Below are 26,348 nucleotides of genomic sequence, written 5' to 3' on the forward strand. Positions count from 1 at the left end.
AGGTCAACATTTTCTGCCCAGTCCAAGACTGCATCATACTGGCATCTGAGGAAGTAAAAAACATTTTCTGATTCACTACTGAACAGGGTTTTAAAAATGTATTAGTTTTGTAAAACACCCCCACCAGCCAAATTAGACAAACCTGACTATATTCTGAACCCATTGGTCACATTTCAAAATGTAGATTCTCAAAGGAACAAGCAAGTTTGTATTTCTCACAAATTATGCATGTACTCATTACTGTGCACAGTTATTACTCATGATGAGAAAACACATTGGGATCTGAGGTACACACACACAATGGCATTGATCTCCAAATGCTAACGAACTGCAAATAAAACTGAATAAAGAGATGCAACTAAAATTAAAAGGCTGAAAAGGCACGCAGTGTTAGGATTGTAGAAAAATATTGCCTGGACTTGAGATTAATATTTGGCTCTGAAGTCTCATTTTAACTGACGATCAGGAAGTAAAAAAAAAAGCGGCCGGCGGGTGGAGGGGCGATGTAATCTACCACAATGACCATCACAGCAGGCTGGCATCACAACAGCAGCTCATCTTCAGTTACATCTGCTGCTTTTTTCTTAAACCCACCATCAGTAAATCTGCCCGTGCACTGTTTGCAGGGCGGGGGTGGAGCCTAAACAGCAAAAAGTTCCTGCAAGTGATTGATACCACATTTCTGAGGATATTGTTGGAGCCCGAATTGTAATTAGATAATATAGAAAAGTTACATTCACAAATAAATGTAATTTTATACAATCAAAATATTTAATAAAATGTCCAAATTAACTGAACCACAACAAAAATCCTTTCATATATATATATATATATATATATATATATATATATATATATATAGTGAGTCATTGGCACACTTTGATGAATGTACAAGAAATCACTTTTACAGCCAGTTTTCCTTGGACAAGTCCGGAGATGATATATGAACATTTCCATGTTGGTGAATAAGACTTCATTGACAACTTTTAGGGGGGAGAAAAAAAAAAAACACTACACAGTAGGCAGTTCTCAAAAACTTAGTGAGCACTCAACAAGGAGAATAGTGAGGGAAGTCACCAAGACACATCAGAAAGAGTTCTGGACTTCTGTGGCTGTGATATGACTGAATGAAGTGTGCACTTTTTCTCTGTTGCATCACCACTTACACAGATTTATGATGGATAAGCAAAGAGGACCATTAAAAGCAAAATCAAATGCAAGTCTCCCATTTGTTTTCAGGCAAACTGGAGCTCAGATTTAGGCAGTTTCCCCAATCCAATAACTCAGAGTTGTCAAGGGTGTTTTGGCGGCTTCCTTCACTCGTCAGTAAATTTCTGAAGTCTGCCTACTCCACATAGGTTTACCACACAGTTCCATACTGGTGGTATTTCCTACAGACTGATAAATTCCAAGGCACATTCAGTGACTTGGAAAACTTCACGCATCCATTCAGACTTGTCAAAAGGAAGCTGGCTGTGAAAGGGATGATTTTCTGTAAATTCAAAAACTGTCACATTTACACTTACCTCTATTTTTAATTCACTCAGCTATTCCCAAATTTAAGAATTCTGCAGCCCACCCAAACCTTTAATCACAACTTTGACATTTAAATATCATGTTTGTGTTTCAATAATTATATTTTTAAAAATTAATTAAACATTTTTGGGTAGTTTGAAGCTTTATTACAAAATTTAAAATGAAAGGACTTATTTATTTTTAATAATTTCCCACCACCCACCTACAGTACCTTCACAGCCCACCAGAGGGCTGCATTGTTTTCTTGTTTACTAACTTTGGACATTATTAAATATTCTGATGATATGGCATTTGTTTATTTGCATTGATTTCTGAATGTAACTTAAATTCTGAAGGTAAAGCTAAGGGGTGCCTATATTTCACACTGGGACTGCAGCTAAAGCACATCAAAGGCTTTTTGACCATTTCAGGTGCAAGATGAGAGCAGCGGTGGTGGACTGCGGACAATATTTCTGTAGATGCTTTAAAAACAAAAACCCATAAACATAGTGTATTACATACTGAGACTCAAACTGCTTAAAAGGATCTGCATGTGTGCCGGTAAACTGCTGTGAAGAGGCGCTGCACCTCTTCCAGCCATATTGACCTGAGCAACAGTTGTTGAATCACACGTCTGTACACAGGAGAGTCGCAGGGAAAGTGTAGCAGATTCTACGTCACCACGCTCACGCTGCAGGGTGGATAGACAATCTATGTGAATGAAAGATGTGACCCGTTAGACATCTGAGAGGTGACACTGGTACTCCTGCTCATGCCTTGCTCACTGCGCCCTCCTGTGGCTGTCCTCCCCACTGCTTGGGGGCTGTTCTGTACAACTGCACTATTGCGGGAGGCCAGCGCTCCCGCCGATGGATGGACCCACGGCTGAGGGCCGTCTTGCCCCCAGACTTGCTGCATAGGTGACCCTCCGTGGCTGGAGTGGTAATAAGAATGGCTGCTTTGGTGACTCGACCCCACCCTGGAACCAACACTACCCCAATGCGCTCCCTGAGAGCCAGCTGGGTGCTGTTGCTGGTGTTGACTCCAACTTCCCGGAGTGCCGGAAAAGCTGTTCCCATGGGCCTCTGGAGAGAAGCTCGACAGTACCATGTTGCTGAAGCCCAGACGCATGCTCTCCGAGTCAAAAGCTTCCATCTCGTGAGCTTGACGTTCCAGCAGACTCCGAATTCGCTCCAGGCGCTCGTTCTGTAGGGACATCATCTCCTCTTCGATCTACCAAACAAAACAAAACAAAAAGCTGTTCATGCAGCAAACATACTGAACACACAAAATCAGTACTGACTGACTGACACACACACACACAGCCATTTATAATATTAGAAAGGAACAATTCAAGGGGGGTGTGGGGGCACGGCTGTGGACAGCTTTGTCATATTCCATTGCTGCAGGCGGGAAACTACATGTGCTGAATTACTGATGATAACGCATATTTTCCTGTGGTTGTGATGCTGGAAACCAGGCCAACAAGTAAATATTAGGACAAAAACTGGTGTGAACAAGAATCGGCACAGATAAACAAAAGCAACATTATAATCAACATCACCTGCCACAAGATTACATAACTATTAGTTCTTCTTTGAAAGTGAAGCATTGTGGAGCTGCATATTTCAGTAAATACAGTGCATCCACAAAGTACATTTGTGGTCACACAAAATCCATTTTGGACATTCCATATTTCTAGACGCCTCAATGACAAAGAGCATTAATAGTGTCTGTATTTGCTCCCATAGCCTGGCAAAGATAATGTGAGCACCAGCAATTTTCTTTAAAAAGAAAGTAATTTATTTCTGTGCAGCTGATCTGACATTATAATGTTTTTATTGTGACTAAGACTCCAGAGAACAGGCGTTATCAGCAGCAGTCAATGAACCTGGCAACTGCTCTGCCAGCCGTTGGAAGGATAAACTGTAAACATGGGCAGACTTTTCCCTGTGGCTCATCTTTAAGGAACCGGAAAGATAAACGCAACTATGAACTGCGGTCCATCTTTTCCATCTGTATAGGGGATAATATCCCTACAGTTTCAGACAAACAGTTAATTTTATGCCCCTAGATTATTGATGCTGTTTGACATTATTTTGCAACAAAACCTAGTTCCAACTGACTGAGGAACTGATTTGGGGGGGTTGTGATTTGATTCAAGTCTGGTGCATTGTAAAGCCCGACGAATATGAAGTTTCTGGGGGCCAATACTGGTATTAGGTGCTTTTATACTTGCAAAAATGATCTAGTATGCCTAGATATGCATAAAATAACATGGTAGAGACGCCTAACATTGTTATCAAACCCTTATTACTAAAATATAACTGAGACTTGACGTTTTACAGTTTAAACATGAACTTAACTATAAATATAACCAACATCCAGACAGCATACGTCACACTGCCTTCTCTTGGTCTGGCACATGCCATGTCGCATCGCTGAGCATTTGTATAAAATAGGCTTCTTGTTTATTTGGGCCCCGCCATGCTGGCAGCATCACAACCACTTGTCTCATCGTTGTGAAATGGCCGCTGCTGCAGCAGGTCACTTTGCCTCGTCTCTTGTAGCTAATGTGACCCAGGGGTAATTGGGGTCCAAGCCATGCTTAAAAACAAACTAAGCAATCAATCGGCTGCTGGACAAACTATGTAACATTTCCAGCAGACAAAATGTTTTTCTGCTTTGTTTATTGTTAAAGGTTTTCATACCTGCAAAAATGATACAGATGTGTTTGTGAAAGGATCATATTGGTTAAACGATATATCTGTCGGGTTCTAATGCATTTTACAGGCTTCTGCAGAAAGCTACAATTACTATGTTGTAATTGAATAAATTCAAGTAATGTTTTTAAAAATAAAATCCTGCATACTCCCACGTTCTTGTCTGTTTGTGTGTGTCAGTTTTTGGCTGATAACATTAAAAATTTTAACATCTTGTAAAACATTTAATTTAATCCAATTTGGGAAGGATGTGAACAATTGACAATTTCTACAACTTTTTTAAAAGGTGAATTTGCTGGCAGCATGATATTTACATCAAATGAGATGCTTGTACATAATATAAAAACAACAAACAATGTCCACAACCTTCTGTTCCAGTAACGCCCTCCTGAGGGACACCCGCTGCTCCAAGTCCTTCCTCTCGCGCTCTTGCTGTGCTTCTGTCTGCATCTTGATCTTGCTCTGATAGGCATTGAGAAGCTCTAGCTCTTGCAGCAGCTGCATTCGTAGGATCTTGCACTGAGACTCCTGAGCTTCATCCAGGCGTAGCTGAGGTCACAGAAAGGGTTGGGATCAGCGCGGCTGCCAATTCTGACATCCACAGCACTCAAAATATAATCCATGAAAAGTCAGCGTTCCTTCACACACATGCATGTAGACTCACCACCTGAGTGGAAAGCATCTCACTGATAGAGTGGTCATACTGCTCTGCCAAGATGGCCAGTTTGCGGTGCTGCTCCTGTTTCAGGCGCTTCAGGACGGCCTTGTGTTCAGACTTTGGAGTGGTCTCCAGCAGATGGTTCCTCAGTGCTTTGTACTGTCTGGTCTGAATCTTACAGGTGTCCTGGAACTGCTTCTTGATCTGGACCTCTTTGGACTGGCACATTGCATTAACATAGAAAATCACGATGAAGATCCCTTTATTTGCATACAAACATCACAGAAATTCATTTTCTTCATTACAAATTTACTTTTGTAGCAGACTGTTGATTAACCCAGGCAGCAAAACATATAGCTCAGAGATGGAGAACTGCAGAGAGCTCAGAAGTATTTTTCTTATATATATATATATATATATATATATATATATATATATATATATATATATATATATATATATATATATATATATATATATATAGTAAACCTGAGACGTACAGAGCTACCACGGACCATGTGATGAGCAAAATTAAGGAAGACTTGTTGCATTTGTTGTGTGGCGCTTTCTGTCTAAACTCAAAAGTGTACTGACCTCATTCGGGGACAGTGACTCAACACAAACGCATATCGGTACACTTTCGCTTTTAGGGTCATCTTTCTGAAGAAAAAAGATTAAATTAACCAATTTCATTAATGCCTCTAAAGTTTCTGGGTTAAATCTGGTCACTGGCTTTAACTGTCTTTTTCTCTTTTCGAGTTGGACACAGCAGACTTGGGGGGGGGGGGGGGGGGGGGGGCTCGCCTCGTGTAGTCAAAGGGGAGAAAGACCCCGCCTTCCCACCCAGATCATGAAACTGAAGGGACACAGCCTGTGGACATGAGATGAAATGCGTCAGACTTTTGGAAATAAATACGCACGTGTCTATAATCATACTCTGCAGTGTCGTGCAGTGTATTCTGCATACAGTTCTGTGCAACGAACCACTGTGTGCAATACAAATACATGTATTATGACACCCCTAATATCTACCTACCTATCCATCTATATCTCAGTGGCTGTGCACTTTGATGTGTAAGCTCAAAACTGAAGAAGAGTTCATCTACTGACAAGCATACAGAATGTATGCATGTGCACAGCACCTCAAGGAGGTAGAACTCTCACCTTGAGGCTCTTTGGTTGTTGACGAAGCTCCATAACATGTTTACGTCGAAGTTCTCTGTCTCTCCTTTTGTTGTACTCCTGCTGATTGGTCAACTCTGTCTGATGCTGCAGGCGGATCAGTTCTGCTCGTGTCAATTGGATGGTGTTGAGCTGGCGGATCTCCCGGTCTTGCATGGACTCGTGGTGTCTCAGAAGCATTGCATGTTCCAAGTCCTTCTGGGTCTGCCGTTTGTTGAGCTCCTGATAAAACACACGCGGGAGAAATGAAGTTAAATTACTTTTCACAAAACACGACAAGTTTTTTTTTTTTTCCATATTAAAGAATACCAAAAGACTCTGATCACTCGGTTTCAGATTTACTAACCACACTAGTAACTGCAATGCTGCAAACAATGTATTTAGGTACAGTGGTCCCTCGCTATAACACGGTTCACCTTTCGCAGCCTTGCAGTTTCGCGGATTGATTTAGTGCAATTTTGCATGCTGCTGCTTCTTTTTAACAGCGCATAGTGTTCTGCATCCTCATCAGGCGGGCGGTCGGCATCACAATTGCTCTCACTGCGCTTACCGAGTCTGTGGGCTCGGTAAGCGCCGCAGCGGGCCACTCACACCGCCCCACTGTCCGCTGTGCGGAGTTGCGGCCAAAATCTGGCAACAGGTCCAGAGACTACCCTCGCTGTTTTGATGCAGAGCGCTCCAGCAGCCCGCAAGGATAGAATTCTTGCGGAAAAATCCGCAGCGCTGCATGGTCTCGGTAACTGCAGCCACAGAGCTCCGTGGCCACTGAGAGAGGCTTGTATTTTTTTAATGACTTGGATTCTTTGCAGGTCCCGCAACGGTAACACCGGAGGCAGTGAGTGAAGAAAGAGTACGCGCATTGTGTTCTGCGTGTCTGTTTATAATCTTCTCGCCCAGAAGAAAAAGAGCGCCAACAACTACCCATAATTGTGTTCTTCATTCGGAAAAAGACACCTGCACTGAGGCGTCACTCAGTGGAAAAATACGTGACAGCGGAGCAGCGCCACGACGAAGAGGCGCGATCCGAGGAACTGTGAAATACTGGTGAGTCACTATTAATAATTTCTTATGTGTCCAACCTCGTAGGTTGATCATTAAAATTAAATTCGTTAGTTCTAAAAGCCATCATAATTATTCATAGGAAAATGTTCTATTTTTATTTCTCAAACAAATGTTTGGGCCTGAAAACAGGTTTTGATCTTTGTTTCATTCTATAATACTGGACTTATTTTTCTACTAAGGTTTGAACTTTGAGAGTGTTTACACAGGAGAGGAAAGTGAGAAAATGTTAATACCTGTTTGAGAAAAGTGTACAAAGTGTGTAGTGAGGGGTTTTACAGCCTTAAAGCATCTATAATAATTGCAAAATATAACGCTGACTACTTCGCGGATTTCGTCTGTCGCAGGTTATTTTTAGAATGTAACTCCCGCGATAAATGAGGGACCACTGTATATGCAAAATTTATTGTGGATATTTATTGTCAGAACCCCACCAGTCATCACTGACAGATCTCAGGGTGCACATGGAACCGCTTTTTCTTCAAACTCTAAATCCAGACACCCTGTTGAAGCGTGTCCACACAAAAGCAGAGTAGACTTTATGTGGCCCCTGAGCCACCACTTAGTAGACCTCATTACTGCGCTGGAGAGCGGCAGACGTGCAGTCACATTAAAAAAAAAAAAAAAAAAAAAAAAAAAAAAAAAAACTTCAGTTATATATATATATATATATATATATATATATATTTTTTTTTTTTTTAAAGACCAAGTCAAATTTTGTGTATTCTGCTGAATTTTAACAGTTATGAAGCCCTCTGAAACAAATAAAACTCACTTCAATCTGTGAAGTAAAAACACAGTATTGATTATGGGGGGTCTGGGGGATCTCCCCCAGAAATTTTTTAAAAGAGCAAGTTAAATTTTGTATATTCTGCTGAATTTTAATGGGTATGAAGCCCTCTGAAACAAAGAAAACTCACTTCAAACTACGGGGGTCTGGGGGATCTCCCACAGAATGTTTTTTTTTTAAAAAGCAAGTCAAATTTTGTACATTCTGGTTATTTTAATGAGTGGACTGGTTATTTTAGCGAATGAACCAAATGGGTGCTGTGTTGCTGGCTGTACAGTCAATAAAATACAAAATTAGGGCCTAAAGCAACTGACAACATTGTTCTGCTGTGCACAAAGTAACACTGTCACCAGTTTAGAAAACGCATGCGCACTGAGAAACTCAAAACTGGCTTATTCACATTTAATCTGTAAAATGCTCTCACTCGGAAAACAAACGTGGGCTGCAACTCACGATTATTTTAGTAATTGATTAATCTTTTTTTGTTGTTTTTTAACTTACCTGAGTTGAGTTTTGGCATTACTAATGGAAATGAGTTTTGCCATTATTTCTTGAAGTGAGTTATTATTAAAAGGACTTTATCACGCAACATCAACGTTTGAGCTTGTAATAAAGTTATGATGTTATATTCTCGTCAAAAACATACCTTGAGTAATGTTTTATTTTGCACATACATACATCACTGACACGCCACAGAGAGATTTCTATCAGGTTTCACCCGATGAGTATTTTTAGATGCCTACAGCAACTATCTCATCCACTGACAACATATTACAGCAAGAGTCCACAAAAGTATTTTAAAGGCCTGACTAAAGTGTATGTGATCTTTAATAAGATATTTTCATGAAAAAAGACACAAATGTGCAGTTTACTGTATTTTATTTTTTCTGTTGTAAAAACATAGCTTGTGGTTTGACCAAAACAAATTATTAAACTTAAATAAAACAGGGATGAAGTGGAGGTGTAAGAGTCACTAGGTGTTCACAGGAAACAGTTATTTATTTCTATATTTATTTATTTATGTTCATTGTTAGTTGGTTTTACCTTTTCTGTTGTGTTTTGTTTTATCAGGTTCTTTTTGTCCGTTTCTCTAAAATTGTATTGTAGCAAAATTAGTTATTACTTTTGTTGTTGTTGTTGCTATTACTATTAAATATATAAATAAAAATAACTAAAAAAAATTACAATTCATAATACATTTGACTCTTATGATAAACACTAAGCCATTAATTATTTATTATACAGAAAACATGCACACAAACTGTGCTGAGAAGCGAACAGCTTAATGTTAACTTTAACATTGAAAACACCACAGACAAGCTAACGTGTTAGCATCGGTCCCGTTTTTAAGTTATAAAATACATCAACTGTTTTAGAAGACCATAACAGGTCGGTTTAATATAAAAAAAAAGGTAAATATTACTCACAGACATATGCTCTTTAGGGTTTTAGCGGGAGAAAATTAAGATAAAGTGCTATAATACAACAAACCATCGAAGCAGTGAGACGGATCAATGCTTCATTGGTTCAAAGCAAAGCCACACGCCGCTCTACTTGGGGAGTGTCTGCCAATGTTCCCACAAAGGCAGGGAGGAGAAAGATTGACTCTGTATATCCCATTAACTTTAATTAGTAATGACCACAGGCTTTTAAGGTGGCAGTAATTAAACCATTACTTAAAAAGCCATCACTTGACCCAGCTATCTTAGCTAATTATAGGCCAATCTCCAACCTTCCTTTTCTCTTAAAAATTCTTGAAAGGGTAGTTGTAAAACAGCTAACTGATCATCTGCAGAGGAATGGTCTATTTGAAGAGTTTCAGTCAGGTTTTAGAATTCATCATAGTACAGAAACAGCATTAGTGAAGGTTACAAATGATCTTCTTATGGCCTCGGACAGTGGACTCATCTCTGTGCTTGTTCTGTTAGACCTCGTGCTGCTTTTGATACTGTTGACCATAACATTTTATTACAGAGATTAGAGCATGCCATAGGTATTAAAGGCACTGCGCTGCGGTGGTTTTGAATCATATTTGTCTAATAGATTACAATTTGTTCATGTAAATGGGGAATCTTCTTCACAGACTAAAGTTAATTATGGAGTTCCACAAGGTTCTGTGCTAGGACCAATTTTATTCACTTTATACATGCTTCCCTTAGGCAGTATTATTAGACGGTATTGCTTAAATGTTCACTGTTACGCAGATGATACCCAGCTTTATCTATCCATGAAGCCAGAGGACACACACCAATTAGCTAAACTGCAGGATTGTCTTACAGACATAAAGACATGGATGACCTCTAATTTCCTGCTTTTAAACTCAGATAAAACTGAAGTTATTGTACTTGGCCCCACAAATCTTAGAAACATGGTGTCTAACCAGATCCTTACTCTGGATGGCATTACCCTGACCTCTAGTAATACTGTGAGAAATCTTGGAGTCATTTTTGATCAGGATATGTCATTCAAAGCGCATATTAAACAAATATGTAGGACTGCTTTTTTGCATTTACGCAATATCTCTAAAATCAGAAAGGTCTTGTCTCAGAGTGATGCTGAAAAACTAATTCATGCATTTATTTCCTCTAGGCTGGACTATTGTAATTCATTATTATCAGGTTGTCCTAAAAGTTCCCTAAAAAGCCTTCAGTTAATTCAAATGCTGCAGCTAGAGTACTGACGGGGACTAGAAGGAGAGAGCATATCTCACCCATATTGGCCTCTCTTCATTGGCTTCCTGTTAATTCTAGAATAGAATTTAAAATTCTTCTTCTTACTTATAAGGTTTTGAATAATCAGGTCCCATCTTATCTTAGGGACCTCGTAGTACCATATCACCCCAATAGAGCGCTTCGCTCAGACTGCAGGCTTACTTGTAGTTCCTAGGGTTTGTAAGAGTAGAATGGGAGGCAGAGCCTTCAGCTTTCAGGCTCCTCTCCTGTGGAACCAGCTCCCAATTCAGATCAGGGAGACAGACACCCTCTCTACTTTTAAGATTAGGCTTAAAACTTTCCTTTTTGCTAAAGCTTATAGTTAGGGCTGGATCAGGTGACCCTGAACCATCCCTTAGTTATGCTGCTATAGATGTAGACTGCTGGGGGGTTCCCATGATGCACTGTTTCTTTCTCTTTTTGCTCTGTATGCACCACTCTGCATTTAATCATTAGTGATCGATCTCTGCTCCCCTCCACAGCATGTCTTTTTCCTGGTTCTCTCCCTCAGCCCCAACCAGTCCCAGCAGAAGACTGCCCCTCCCTGAGCCTGGTTCTGCTGGAGGTTTCTTCCTGTTAAAAGGGAGTTTTTCCTTCCCACTGTAGCCAAGTGCTTGCTCACAGGGGGTCGTTTTGACCGTTGGGGTTTACATAATTATGTATGGCCTTGCCTTCCAATATAAAGCGCCTTGGGGCAACTGTTTGTTGTGATTTGGGGCTATATAAAAAAATTGATTGATTGATATCATGCTTCCTTGAGGTTCATTACGAACTGTAGGACTCTGACTGGTCATTGTGAACTGTACTCTCGAGTGCGATGGCCTTCTTTGTCCACCAGGAGGTTGATCCACTGGTATACTTTTATTTATAAGGCCATGCTTGGATTACTGCCCTCGTACATCTGTAACTTAATCACACAGAGAAGTGTTGATTCTTATGGTTTGCGTTCCAACGAACATTTGCTACTCTGTTCCTTATGTCCGCACTAAAACTGGAAAAAGGTCCTTCACCTTCTCTGCCCCTTCTTCATGGAACACTTTGCAAAAGGACTGGAAACTTACAGAACTGATCACATTAAATGACTTTAAAGCCAGATAGAGCACTTGAGACAGCCTCCTTCACATGTACTTGTTTTAATTAATTAATTTATTTTATACTGTAACTATTTTTATTGCTGCATCTTGGCCAGGGCTCCCTTGAAAAAGAGGTTTTTAATCTCAATGGGACTTCCCTGGTAAAATAAAGGTTAAATGAAAAAAAAAAATGTATTTATTTATTTATATATATATGCATGCGTGTGTGTGTGAGACAGACATGTCTTTATCAGCACAGATTATGGTGTGAAAGGAGTTATTGAGGCATTTTTAACATAAATGTGAGAGCATTTCATAAAAACAAGTACAACTTTTTTCATTGTTTTACTAGTTAAAATCTGTTCAGTAGATGTCACATTCTGATGCCCGACACCATCTACAGCTCTGGTTGCACTGATGTGGACTGCAGCGGGTGTTGTCAATGTTGTTGCAATCAGCTGACTGCCAGTAGGACTGAAAATAAATCAAGATGAACAGCACCCTGTCAGATAAAAACATTTCCTTCACAGAAGGTTGTTTGTGTGGGAGAATACCAGACTCAAAGGGCTATGGATGCACTGAATTGATTATTCACATACAACTTAATGCTTATTTGGGCTTATTTTTTGGTAGTGTTATTAACTAAATATTTCTGGCCTGGCGGCCTCCCATGCTTATAATGCTGTAAGGCAAACATATTTTTATACCACTGCACAAAAACTAAATCACAGTTCAACAATTTAACACTGCTTCAACCCCAATTTGTTGATTTTTTTTCCTTCATGTGATATAAACCCAAAGTTTGAACACAGTGAAAATAGACGGTAAAATCACTTTTTAGTGACGAGATGTCTCACAGCATCATGGAGTTCACATTGCTGGGCTATTTGACTAACAGCTAAAGTTCACTAACGTTTGATGAGACTGTGGTTCAGTGGAAAATGAAGATTGCTCACCTCACGCACTAAGTCCTGTTCAATATTGTGGCGGGCAACCAAGATCCTTCGCTTGAACCTGCGGCACTCCAGCTCCAAGTACTGCCTTTGTCTGCGCTGCAGGTTGGCCTCTTCCTCTGCCTGGTAGTGCTGGAAGTTCTCTTTCTGCTTGGATAGCCACTCCTGCTTCTCCTTCTTGGGTGTTGACTGGTTTTCATTCAATTCCTAAAGAAAGAAAGAAAGAAATAAGTGGGGGGGAGCAAATTATCATTGGCAGGAGAGATTGATATCCATCAGCAGGCACACTGCTGACCTCACTGTATGACGCAACAATGCACAAAGATGCCTCTATGCCTCTACCTCTTTAAGTTGCTCCTTACGGAGTTTGTACTCTCGCTTCTGTGATTCGAGGAAACTATTGAGTTCTTTCTTCTGCTGGCTCTGAATATGCTGCTGGAATTTCTTTTCATCATTGTTAAATATTTTCGCCTGAAAGAGAAAGGCACATTATAATCAGATATGGTGTGGACCCCATATAGCTCAAGACCTACATCAACAAAAAACAGTAACTGCTAATGTTCACAGACAGTTTCTGCATGATGGTGACTTCACTGCAAACTGCTGATTCAGCTTAGACAGCATCGCTGCTTTAATCACAGCGGTATTCAAATCTTCAATGACTGGTTGCTATAGTTAGCGCTGCTACCGTGAATATCTCCAACAGCCACGTCTTCTTTGACGTTTAGGTGGAGGCACTAATGGGCACAGCTAACCAAAAAGTTAGCTTTGATAACCACTAATCAGCTAACTGAAAAGTTACTGTAGTGTTCAGAATAATAGTAGTGCTATGTGACTAAAGATTAATCCAGATTTTGAGTACATTTCTTATTGTTACATGGGAAACAAGGTACCGGTAGATTCAGTAGATTCTCACAAATCCAACAAGACCAAGCATTCATGATATGCACACTCTTAAGGCTATGAAATTGGGCTATTAGTAAAAAAAAATAAATAATAGTATTATATCACAATAATAGTAGCATCTGCTGTTGACGCTACAAACTCAAAACTATTATGTTCAAACTGCTTTTTTAGCAATCCTGTGAATCACTAAACTAGTATTTAGTTGTATAACCACAGTTTTTCATGATTTCTTCACATCTGCGAGGCATTAATTTTGTTGGTTTGGAACCAAGATTTTGCTCATTTACTAGTGTGCTTGGGGTCATTGTCTTGTTGAAAGACCCATTTCAAGGGCATGTCTTCTTCAGCATAAGGCAACATGACCTCTTCAAGTATTTTGACATATCCAAACTGATTTATGATACCTGGTATGCGATATATAGGCCCAACACCATAGTAGGAGAAACATGCCCATATCATGATGCTTGCACCACCATGCTTCACTGTCTTCACTGTGAACTGTGGCTTGAATTCAGAGTTTGGGGGTTGTCTCACAAACTGTGTTGCCCTTGGACCCAAAAAGAACAGTTTTACTCTCATCAGTCCATAAAATATTCCTCCATTTCTCTTTAGGCCAGTTGATGTGTTCTTTGGCAAATTGTAACCTCTTCTGCACATGTCTTTTATTTAACAGAGGGACTTTGCGGGGGATTCTTGCAAATAAATTAGCTTCACACTGTCTTTGACCATCCTGGAGCTGATCAATGGGTGAGCCTTTGCCATTCTGGTTATTCTTCTATCAATTTTGATGGTTTTCCATTTTCTTCCACGCGTCTGTTTTTTGGTCCATTTTAAAGCAGTGGAGATCATTGTAGATGAACAACCTATAATTTTTTGCACATGCGTATAAGTTTTCCCCTCTCCAATCAACTTTTTAATCAAGCTAAGCTGTTCTTCTGAACAATGTCTTGAATGTCCCATTTTCCTCAGGCTTTCAAAGAGAAAAGCATGTTCAACAGGTGCTGGCTTCATCCTTAAATAGGAGACACCTGATTCACACCTGTTTGTTCCACAAAACTGACAAACTCACTGACTGAATGCCACACTACTATTATTGTGGACACCCCCTTTTCTATTTTTTTTTTTTTTTTTTTTTTTTACTAATAGCCCAGTTTCATAGCCTTAAGAGTGTGCATATCATGAATGCTTGGTCTTGTTGGATTTGTGAGAATCTACTGGTACCTTGTTTCCCATGTAACAATAAGAAATATACTCAAAACCTGGATTAATCTTTTTAGTCACATAGCACTACTATTATTCTAAACACTACTGTATCTTAATAATGCTAAACCGATAAACCACCAAAAAATTTATCGGAAGCTACAGCTAAGTTGTGGTTGTAGTAGTCTAGCGGCCAGGCCCTTTCTGCTGGGGAAGAGTTGAGCTCAGCTCCTCTTAGCTGCCTCACTGCTGCAAAATACATAGCAGACTGGAGCCAACACGGTTTATAAATGTTTTTCACTGTTACTATGTAAAAAAAACAAAAAACAAACATTAGCAGTATAAACGTTATCGGAACTAAATTTATCTGAAGCTAATTGGTCTGCTGATGGTTTTGAATTCAGCTGAAAAGCTAATCTGCTAACAAAAAAGTTAGCTTCAATAATGAGCAGTTATCGGAACTGTGCCTACCACTGGGTGGAGGTGTGGCATGGATGAAATGGAAATCACAGGAATCTGGTGACTTTCAGTGACACTGTTCAATATTTTTCACAGAGGAATCCTAAAACATTTAATTCATCTTGTTCTCTTTCAAGGTCATTTTTATCCCCCAGTTTCTCTCTTTTCCAAAGTAGTCAAAGTCAGGACTATCCAAATAATTTAATTAAATTTGCATGCAGTCATGCTGAAAATTGTTGGCTAACTTAATTTATTGAAAACTAAGAGCTGAAACTTTTCTTTGCTCATCCTTCCCCTGTAAAACCACAAGTACAGCTCTGCCCTTCTGTCACTGCTGCAGACTTTAAAAACTGTACAAAACAAAAATCCCTCAACTGTGCTCGGACATTTCATAATGCAACATAAATTGTCCATCATATGCTTCATATTTGTCATTTCTAATTAAGGTTCAATCAGTATGCTTTTCAAGGATCTGTAAAGTTTCAGCACTCCTTTGTCAGGTTCACGGGGGATGAAAATTGATGGCCACTTCAAGTGCCAGAAATGTTGAAGTTATAGCTGTAAGCCAGCAATTAAACACAAAGCATACATCTTTCTCCATGGATGCCTGATGCTTCTTGACCAGTTTCTCCAGCTCCTGTGCAAAGCTATTCCTCTGACTCTCCAGTTCTTTGTCCAGGCGCAGTCGGTGTTCGTCCATCTCAGACTTCAGTTTGTTTTCCAGAGCCATCAGCTGTTTCTGGTGCTGCCTCCGCATGCGCTTGTAGCCTGACATCTGCTCCCTTAACTCAGAATCCTGCTCATGTTCCTTCATCTGGCGAGTGACCTGGAAAATACAAAGGATACCCTCTTTCTATACAGTGCTTGGGAAAGAAAATGTGTCATATTTAAACATTTACTTAATGTAGACTTTACAGCAGATCTGTGGCAGGTAACCACAGGAGCAACAGTCTGCAAGTTTTCATGATAAACAAAGACTACCAGTAGATTTACTGATCTGGACCACTTTAAGTCACAGGGAGGAGAAAGTCAATGGAATTACCGTATTTTCTGGACTAAGTCATGGAATATACATTATTTTTAAAAAATACTACTTTTGAGAGGTCCTGTGACTTATATGAAAAAGATACTGCATTATGTTTTATGACCAAAAGATGGCACCATCTACACACGACAAGCTGTTCCTGTATACTGAATGACATACTGTGATTCACACTCATAAGGTGTGGGTAATGGACCATTACACCTTTTTTTTTTGTTGTTGTTTTTAACTGAATGTGGGAAATGTTCCTGCGTTAAAATAGTTAATTATTTCTTTCCTAATTTCAATGTTTCCTTGCTTTGTAAAAATAACTTTTTACCAGAGAGGCTGTGCGTATGGTGGCAAAGTGTTCACGGTTCCGTTTTGGCCGTGGAGTTTGGCCTGGGGGAGACTGCGTTTCAGTCTGCCTGGTATGAGGGTCCACCTCTTCGTGGTTCACCTGTTCCTCCTAAGGATTGTGCAAAATTACATAGCAAAGATTATTTAACAGGTTGCCGTGTACAGTTTGAAACACTGAGTACTTTAAAAATTCTGTAGAATGAGGAAAGTGCTAAAATGTCGCACCGGTTTGACATGTATGACGGAGCTGTTGGACATTACGGTGTGGCCGCCCTCCATGTCCAACTCACTCTTGTCATCACCAGCATCTGTCAGACTGTTGACTGAGCTGCTCTGAGAACTGGCGCTGATGGACATACTGGGGATGGACTGGCTGCTGCCCACACTGTTCACTGTACCCGTCCTACTCACACTGTGTTCTGGCTCCTAATGAGACAACAGACAGCAGCAAAGTGGAAACACTGCTCTCCCCTTAGATACACAAAAATCAAAACTGAACACAAACCTCATCTTCATCCTGCGCCTCTGCTGTAGGGCCGTTGCGGGCCTCCTGAAATAAGATCTTTTTCATTTTACGATACTGTAAGTTGTCCAGCTCCCGTACGGCATCTTTCGTCCTCATTATCAGGTCTATTAGAACTGATTCTGGTCGCTCACGCTGAACAAATGCATGCTGGGAAAAGATAAGAAAGCTCTCACGTGAAGAGATGAGTGTGGTCACTGGACGGAAACATCAAAATACCCCATTCAAGATTGAAAAGATTTTCTGATTCATACCTTCAAACGCTCCTCGGAGTTTGGCCTATCCTGGGGAAACTTCTGAAGGCAAGAATCTACAAAATTTCGGAAATAATCTGTCCTGAAGAGCATAATGGAAAATAGAAAAGGAGATTAACATGGAAATTTGTTTTCAGGAATCATACAATAATCTGAGCAACAGTTGCCGGTTTGTTTGTATCCCTACTTCTAGTCCTTTGGACAATTTCGACCATACTTGGCATGTGGATGAAGACCACCCCTCCAGAATTAATCTTAAAAAGAGAGTTCATTTTGCCAAAGTTAAAGGTTATTCTATCAGAATTTTGTTTTTTCTCTCAGTACATCTGTGGAGGTGGGTTTCAGAATTGTCCAGAGGAGGTCACATCTTTCAAAGATCAATCACTGTGATCAAAGTTATGTCCATTTCTCTGATTGTCTACTCCTCCCCAGTTGTTTGACTGACTTCTACCATATTTGGTATGTGGGTAAAGACTAATCCCAGAATTGTTCTTAAAGTGTTCATTTTAGCAAATGACAGCAGTGGGGTCAATTAATTTGTTTTGGATCAAACTTGACACAGATAAGTATGTAGATTCCAGACTTGTCCAGGTAAGGTCAGCAATTTGATTGAAGATCAGATTCATTAGGGTCAAAGGTCAGATGTAATTTTCTTCAAATGACATCCACATTAACAACAGTGACATTGCGGACTGTCACTCACTCCAAAGGAAAGACAACAAGTCCAAACCAGCCATTATTATCCAGTTTGTGAACAGAAAAGTTAAGAAGGATTTGTTGCGGCAGTCTAAAAAGCTGAGAGGAACTGACATGTACATCAATGAACACCTGACAAAAAAAAAATGCCAACAGAGCAAGGCAAGCCAGAGTGCTTCAGCAACAAACAGAAAATACAAGCAATTTTGATAAGGTACTGTAAAGTGTTGATTAAATTAAATGGCTCCCCAGAGGAAGCTAAATCATGATGGTAAGGGAGCTTTCGGACTTGGAAATTTTTAAGTGATTGGCATTTGTTTATTAATGGTTATGCCTGTGTTGTTGTATGAACTTGGGTATACAATGATGAGACAATGGTGTTTTGTAGTGGGGATGATTTGGGACAGTTCTTGGACATGATGGAGAGAGAAAATTTCAAACAATGGTTTGATTTAAACAAATTATCGCTTCATCTTGGTAAAACAAAGTGCATTATATTTGGAAATAACCCCAGGAAATTTATTATTAAATGATGCTGAAACTGAAATTGTAACTGAAACCAAATTTATTGGAGTTTTATTGATGATAAATTAAGCTGGAAAACTCACTAACAACATTAAAACTAAAATGTCAAAAGCCACCACAATCCTGTATAAAGCACAAGACTTCCTCTCCCAACTTTTGTTAGTTACTTTGTATCATTCATTACTTGTCCCATATATGACCTATTGCATTGAACCTTGGGGAAACACACAAATCCAACATGTGTAAAGTTAAAAATAAACTTTTGCCTCAACATGTCCAGGAACTGTTCAAAATGAGGGAGTCCTATAATTTGAGAGGAACATTAGTATTTGATCAATTAAAGACTCGTATTACTGTAAAAAGTCATTACGTTTTCGTAAAAGGTGTAAAAATTTGGAAAAACTGTTCTGATAGCATTAAATTATCTGGTACTTTAGTTGGCTTAAAAATGTTATAAAATATAATTGCTTGTTACACTATGAAGAGTTTGGTTAACTAAGTTTGTTACTTGTTTCTTTGATTGCGCAGTGTTTGTTCGGGTGTGTTGAGACATTTGGTTCACCAACTAATCTTTGTCTGTACTTGCTCTGGAGACTGAGCGACGCTGAGAGCAGTTCCGATGCCGCATAAGCAAACACTGACCGCGGACATGAATTTGGCAGGAGTGACCACACTGTCGGTGGGCGCAGAAGGAGGAGACTCGGGAATCACTGCGGTTGAGCGAGGAGGACCAACAGATGGCGAGACAGGAGTGCACGACGACCTCAAGCAGGGAAACGGACGCCCAGGAGTGGCGGAGACATGTTGATGGAAAATACGCATCTTCCAAAACATCTATCAGGTAGCCTGTTTCCACACGCTGGCCATGGCCGTGTTGTAAGATCTACACATCTGTCTGCTTTGCGCTGAGGTTCCCTGCAGGTTCATCAGAACGTGTTCCCATATCGCAAGATCACTGGAGACGTTTCACTGCACTTGGGCGGTTGGATTCTGGACTGCAGGCCGAGGACTGGTCTGCAAGACAAGCTATGTTTGGCTTCATACGGTTTCTCTCGCAGGGAAGCGCGAGTAAAAGACAGAACTGTGTGAATGTGCATGTGTGCGCGCGTGGGCCTGGGTCGTGTTGTGTTTGAGGGGAGTCGGTAAACAGGCTTTTGTGCATTTTAAGAGTTGGAATTTAATTGTGGGTTTGTTTTTATGGTTGCAATTTGTTTGCGCTTTAGCAAACACAGGAATCATGTAGAACTTTGTTACGGTGCTTATTTTTTGTGCTAAAATTAAATAAAGGAATGTTATTTGTTTGAAACAAATGTTTCCTTCTCTGAATCCAAATTCACTCACCAGGACGGTATTCCACACCGCATGTTTGGAAAGGGCCTAATACCTTTAATTGGAGATTGGACCCAAAAGCATCCACCCACCCATTCCAAAGAATGAGTAGTGTAGAATGGTGGACACAGGTGCTACATACATACAAAAGAAAGCATACATACATACGTGTGTGTGTGTGTGTGTGTGTATATATGTGTTTTGTAAATGATAAAAGGGATGGGTGTTTATAAGCTTTCGCTTCTGCCTACAACCTTTTGGCTGCTCAAACTAGGAAATTGTTTCAATTTTTTCATTTGTGATTCACAAATTTTTTTGTTAAGAATGTGTGTGTGCCGAATAAATTTGTTCATTCAGATTTCCACCAAGTAATGAATTTTGTTGTTTACCATGAAATTCCCTCTAAACAAAGGCGACTACATCCTTGTTGATGCCATACTTGTCCTACCTATTGGCCATAGCCCCTACAATCTTCATGCCTACAAGCACCATTGTGATTCATAAACTACAGAAAATACTTTAATATTTAACAACATAACTCACCATTCACTTGACTGCAGCATTGGGCTCTCATTTTGTGCTATATGGTATAAGGCACTCATTGCATTCATATTGAACAGTGGAGGCTTCCTCTCAGCTACAAAAAAAAAAGCGGCAAGTTGATCGAAACAAAAATGAAAACAAGAAAAGCACAAGACAATAAATAAGTACAAATCAAGTTAGTGAATCATGAATGTAAAGCGTGTAATAAAAGCTGGGAAAATGACAGAAATACAACAATGAATGGCATTATCTCAGCAGTGACCATACCTAATTCAATACAGGTTATTCCCAAAGACCAAATATCCACCTTTCCATCATACTGACCCTCATCCATGGCCAAGATTACTTCAGGGGACATCCTTTAAAAAAAATAAATAAATAAAAACAGCAATGACATGCAGGTAACACTTTAAGTAAACATTTGCAAAGAGTGAAACCATTAATACACATGATTTGCAGCATACCAGTATGGCGTCCCGACAAAGGAATTGGCAGGACAGGCAATGGAAGCAGAACCAAAATCGGCCAGTTTGACCTGCCCTGGCTCTGTCAGCAAGATGTTTCCTGCTTTGATATCTCTGTTAAACACACATGGACAATGACTGTAGCTCCACACGGAAGAACAAAAATGTTTGAAGGCCTGTGCATTTATTTTCCAGCACTTTCTTAAGCACTTGAAACCCTCACCGGTGAATCATGTTGTGGGAGTGAAGGTAAGCCAGCCCTTGAAGAGCACCATGGGTAATTGCAGCAATTTCCACTTCTTGTAAAGGTTTCTTGTGAACTGGTGGAGATACCAGTCAAATAACATTACAACTCAAAAAAAAAAAAAAAAAAAAAATTTCAGCAAACAAGTTGACATCATTTGCTCCTTTTTTTAAAATAAACCACTTCAACGGAACAGTCAGAGTTTTAACTCACCTTCCAATAAATCTGAAGCAGAACCAAGACAATATTCCATCACTAACTACAAAGAAAGTGTTGTGTTAAATTGTGTTATCCATCAGTGTGACAATGCTGCAGTAATTATCACCACTTATTTTACCCAGGCTGTGTGCTCTCGCAGGTAACATCCTTTGTACTCGATGCTGTTTGGGTGTTGTACTCGCTGCAGGAATTTCACCTCCTTGATTATGTCCTGCCATTTCTAAGAATATACATTTTAATAAAAAGCAGAAACAAATTTATAATCACCATTTAATACAGATGAAGAAAAAACATTTGGCATTACTTGCTTTCAGTAAATTATGTGCTGAAATTACAACATAAGTTTAACAGCTATTTGATGGCATGATCTAGATATACGAGGTCTATTAGAAAAGTATCCTACCTTATTATTTTTTTCAAAAACCATATGGATTTGAATCACGTGTGATTACATCAGACATGCTTGAACCCTCGTGGGCATGCGAGAGTTTTTTCACGCCTGTCGGTTACGTCATTCGCCTGTGGGCAGTCTCTGAGTGAGGAGTCGTCCACCCGCTCGTCGATTTTTTTCATTGTTTAGGAATGGCTCAGAGACTGTTGCTTTGTTTGATATAAATTTTTTCAAAACTGTAAGGCACAACTGAGTGGACACCATTCAATAAATTCAGCTGGTTTTCGGTAAAAATTTTAACGGCTGATGAGAGATTTTGGTCTAGTAGTGTCGCTTTAAGGACGGTCCACGGCGCCTGACGGCGATCTGCGCTTCGAGGCGGCAGCGTCTCGCCGTTTCAAGTTGAAAACTTCCACATTTCAGGCTCTGTTGACGCAGTAAGTCGTCAGAGAACAGAGAACTTTCAGAAGAAGTCGGCATGAGGAGTTTATTCGGACATTCCATTGTTAACGGTCATTTTGTAATGAAAGAACGTGCGGGCAGAGTCGCATGTCGGGCTGGACCCGACCGCGGGGGGGTCGCGGCAGGAAAAACATCTCCGTTGGAAATCTTAATGGGCAAGTTGGAACATGCCCAAGCTGTTAAACAATTTCTCAGTTACTCACTTGTTGAAAGCCATTAAAAGCCGCCTGAATTCTACAAATGGTTTCAACACGGAGGTGTTTTTCCTGTCGCGGCGCACACAGATTTGCCGAGTCGTCACGGAAACGACTCAGCGAATTTGCGCGTACGTCTTTCATTAAAAAATGTCCTTAAACAGTGGAATGTCCGCATAAATTCCTCATGCCGGCCTCTTCTGAATCTTCTCTGTTCTCTCACGATGTCCTGGGTGAATTAAGCCTTAAATTAGGATGTTTTCAGCTCGAAACAGGCCGACGACAGCGCCTGGAAGCGCTGCAGGACGTCCCGCTCCGTGGGAAGTCCTTACACCGACAGAAACACCCCATAATCTCTCATCAGCCGTTAAACTTTTCACAGAAAACCAGCTTAATTTCTCGAATAGTGTCCACTCGGATATTCCTCACAGGTCCAGAAAAAATTTTGATAAAGCAACGCGCGCCGTCTCGAGCAGCGTGTGAAACAAAGGAATTCAGCCGAGAGGGCGGGACCACATCTCACTCAAGGCCTGCCCACAGGGAATGACGTCACCGACACACGTGAAAAAACTCACGCATGCGCACGAGGGTTCAAGCATGATTGGTGTAATCGCATGTCATTCAAATCCATATAGTTAAAAAAAATAAATAAAAGGGTCGGTTTATTATCTAAGAGACCTCGTATATAAAAATGACAAGTTGTCTAAAGTACTCTATTAAGGTCAATCCAAACAAGCATTAATGCTGCACAGGAGATGTGTTAAGAGGCTACTCGGTGAAAACACTTGGCTCTGGCAGTGTGTGTATGTGAGGGAAAATTAAGTGTACCAAGGCCATTTGTTGATATTGATCTACCATACCTCACTGGACTGCTTCCCGCTGTAGGACATCTTCTTGATGGCTACCACCTCATTTGTCCGCACATCCTGTGCCTGAATGATAAACACATCAAATATCTATATGATTGCCATCTGTTCAAGAGACTGATGAAAATAAGCAACTTGAGTAATATAAATCCTGAGGAAACTTTTCTGCCTCAGGCCTTTCTTTTGCCATTTAACCATTAAAGGTGTTGTCCCGTTTGATTTACCTCTTTGCTATTTAAGAAGTAAAAATGTTCTTCTACCACACACACACATACACTGAGGCCAATAAGTATTTGATCCACTGTCGATTTTGCTAATTTTCCCCCCTACAAAGAATAGAGAGAGCTGTAATTTTTATTATAAGTCAGTCCTCCTCAAACAGTGGGGCACGCCCCTGGTATGATGCCACGGGGTGTGTGTGAGTGCGGGGAACATGCTTCCCCCCCACCCCCGTACCAGAAAAAAAGTGTAATTGTACATCCACTACAGTAGGTGACAGTGGCGCTCTCATTGTCAGAGTGTGCGCAGGGAGTATTGAGGACTCTTGCATAATGGAAGGCAGTTCCATGTAGGGTTTTTTTTCACACTACGGCGGGAGACGAGGAAAGATCGCTGTGTCTTAAAATGTTGGCAGCGGACAGCATGAAGCCAAATAAATTAAGGCGTCACAAAGACATTACACCCCAATCATACAGATAAGCCGCTTGAGGTTTTTCAGCAAAAACGTGCCGAATATTGCCAGCAATCATCCCACTTTGTGAACACTGCTTCAGTAAACCAGTGAGCACCGTTAGCTTCAGAGCACCATAGTAGAGGAGCTGAGCAGCAGCAGACATGGTCTGTCATGCTGGATGATGCAAGTGCTGCAAAAGAAAGAAAAAAAAAATCTGCACAAATTGTTTTATTCATTTTTGTTTTGTCTGTTAAAGTGTTTTATTTATTATGCTCCTGAGTAAGTGTTCTGATCAATTTGAATTTATTATTGTTTATTGATTTTATTCAATTTTGTTTTTCAGAATCAAATGGCAGTAGGTCAAAAAATGTTTATAGTTTAAGGGTTAATTTTTTTTAATTTCAAGCAAAGTGATACAAATTTTTTTGTGCTACAGACTAAAAACAATGTTAAAGTTATTCTTTGCTGTAAGATGATCTAGAGTTCGTTCTTTTTTGTTTTCTTTAATGAAGCGGTTACGGGTACGTACATCCGTATCTTCTGCGGGACTGCTAAAGGTACGGACCAAGGTTTAATGAAGATATGGACAATGTACGGATGAGTTTTGAAACCTTGCCGGACTGACTGGTCGGTAAGACCAATCAGAACGGTATTTATAATGGCGTTCACTGAAGATACGAACAATATACGGATGAGTTTTGAAGCCTTGCCGGACCTTTAGCCACATATGACACAGGTATGGACATATTTGGGGCGTAACAGAAAATAATTGAGACGCACTGTTGTAGGTACACTTCAACTGTGAGAGACACAATCTTAAAAAAAAAAAAATCAGAAAATCACATTGTATGATTTTTAAATAATTTGCATTTCATTACATGAAATAAGTATCTCATCACCTACCAGCCAGCAAGAATTCTGGCTCTCGCAGACCCGCTAGTTTTTCTTTAAGAAGCCCTCCTATTCTGCACTCCTTACCTGTATCAACTGTATTAACAATATACTGTATTAACAATATACAATTAACTGTATACTGTATATATATATATATATATATATATATATATATATATATATATATATATATATAAAAACACCTGACGGAAAAATTTTATTTCCTAAATGCAAATATTTTACATTGAATCTGATTTTGTGTGTGTGTGTGTGTGTATGTATGAGTTTAAATACTCACAAAATACACTGCACCAAAGCTGCCATGTCCGATCTCACGCAGATCTGTGAAGAGCTTCTCTGGGTCATCCTTGAAAAAGAGTTCTGCAATTTCAGGGTCCTTCACGCTCCCTGCCCGGCTGCTGTTGGGCATAATGTGGCGTTGGGGAGGGGGGGGGGCAATGCCGCTGCCGCCAGTAACTATCTGGGTCTGCGACAGCGACTTAAGAGCCCCCACCGATGGCTCATCTGCAGGACAGTAGTCTCATATGTGTTCAAAGCTGAAAACAAAAGAAAAAATATCTACAAAAATTAAGATATGAGGAGAAAAAAAAAAAGACAACCGCAGCACAGTGATAAACTCACACCAAATATCTAATCCAAGTGAGACAGGGATTTTAACATGACTGGGTACTTGGTTGCCTCAAGCTCGAGTGCAGAGATAAAACAAACAGGATTAACTCAAGTTGCCTACACTGGTCCACTATAAAATGTCCTGGTTAGTTGTGATACCAATTCTGTGGATGGTCATGTGGATGTTCCAGGGTAAAAATGCCAGTGGACCAAAGACCCAATCATCATAAAATACTGACGGCGTGGTACTCCTCATCCCCCATGGCAGTGAAATCCCAGGGTGGCAGAATTCCTGTGGTTGTAGCAAGACCCTCTGACCTTGACATCAAGGCCATCTATTTTTGAACCTGCCTGAGGTTTTTACATTATACACCTTTCTTTTAAGTTTGGTGATGCCAGGCATTTCTACTCCAGAGCAATCGTGCTAGTGACAAAATCTAAAAGTGTGGCCTGTGACCCTGAGATAAATGCATATGCTCTAGTTACCACCTGAATACGAAGAAATAGAAACAAATATGTCCATCCCATTTACTTCATTTGGAAATTTCTGAGCACAAAAGTTTGTTTCAAAGCCAACACAGTATAAAGTACATTACAAATAATAAGTCAAAGACCCCAATGTCCACTACCACCAGCAGTCTACTGGTTAATGTTACTGTTATTATTCTTATAACACCACCAGTCTTCAAAAGTGGGCCTTTGCTCTAAAAAGGTTTGTTCCCACACATCACCCCTGTGACTACATGCCTGCACGGTCCATGTGAGCAGAAGAGTTATCACTCGCTGTGTCGGCCCCACGCTGTGAAACAACAAGACTGACACGCAGTTCAT

The 26,348-nt window shown here is 40.1% G+C and overlaps 1 protein-coding gene across 1 annotated transcript in view; it reads right to left on the minus strand.

Annotated features, from left to right (window-relative positions):
• Positions 1–1,002: 1,002 nt before the first annotated feature.
• The window catches only part of taok1a (TAO kinase 1a), a 60,816-nt gene continuing 35,470 nt past the window's right edge, over positions 1,003–26,348 (minus strand). Inside the window, exons 2-20 of the mRNA XM_034169148.1 lie at positions 25,186–25,444; positions 23,315–23,386; positions 21,526–21,627; positions 21,402–21,447; positions 21,168–21,264; positions 20,945–21,058; positions 20,748–20,839; positions 20,481–20,574; positions 17,388–17,469; positions 17,116–17,283; positions 16,836–17,036; positions 16,591–16,719; positions 15,819–16,055; positions 13,007–13,135; positions 12,668–12,871; positions 6,061–6,300; positions 4,903–5,115; positions 4,605–4,787; positions 1,003–2,748 (exon numbers count right to left, since the gene is read on the minus strand). Of these exons, the coding sequence (XP_034025039.1) occupies positions 2,227–2,748; positions 4,605–4,787; positions 4,903–5,115; positions 6,061–6,300; positions 12,668–12,871; positions 13,007–13,135; positions 15,819–16,055; positions 16,591–16,719; positions 16,836–17,036; positions 17,116–17,283; positions 17,388–17,469; positions 20,481–20,574; positions 20,748–20,839; positions 20,945–21,058; positions 21,168–21,264; positions 21,402–21,447; positions 21,526–21,627; positions 23,315–23,386; positions 25,186–25,317 (3,057 nt within the window). The 5' untranslated portion in view covers positions 25,318–25,444 and the 3' untranslated portion in view covers positions 1,003–2,226. The remainder of the gene's footprint in view (positions 2,749–4,604; positions 4,788–4,902; positions 5,116–6,060; positions 6,301–12,667; positions 12,872–13,006; positions 13,136–15,818; positions 16,056–16,590; positions 16,720–16,835; positions 17,037–17,115; positions 17,284–17,387; positions 17,470–20,480; positions 20,575–20,747; positions 20,840–20,944; positions 21,059–21,167; positions 21,265–21,401; positions 21,448–21,525; positions 21,628–23,314; positions 23,387–25,185; positions 25,445–26,348) is intronic.

Source organism: Thalassophryne amazonica, chromosome 4, assembly GCF_902500255.1.
Source record: "Thalassophryne amazonica chromosome 4, fThaAma1.1, whole genome shotgun sequence".
Lineage (NCBI taxonomy): Eukaryota > Metazoa > Chordata > Actinopteri > Batrachoidiformes > Batrachoididae > Thalassophryne > Thalassophryne amazonica.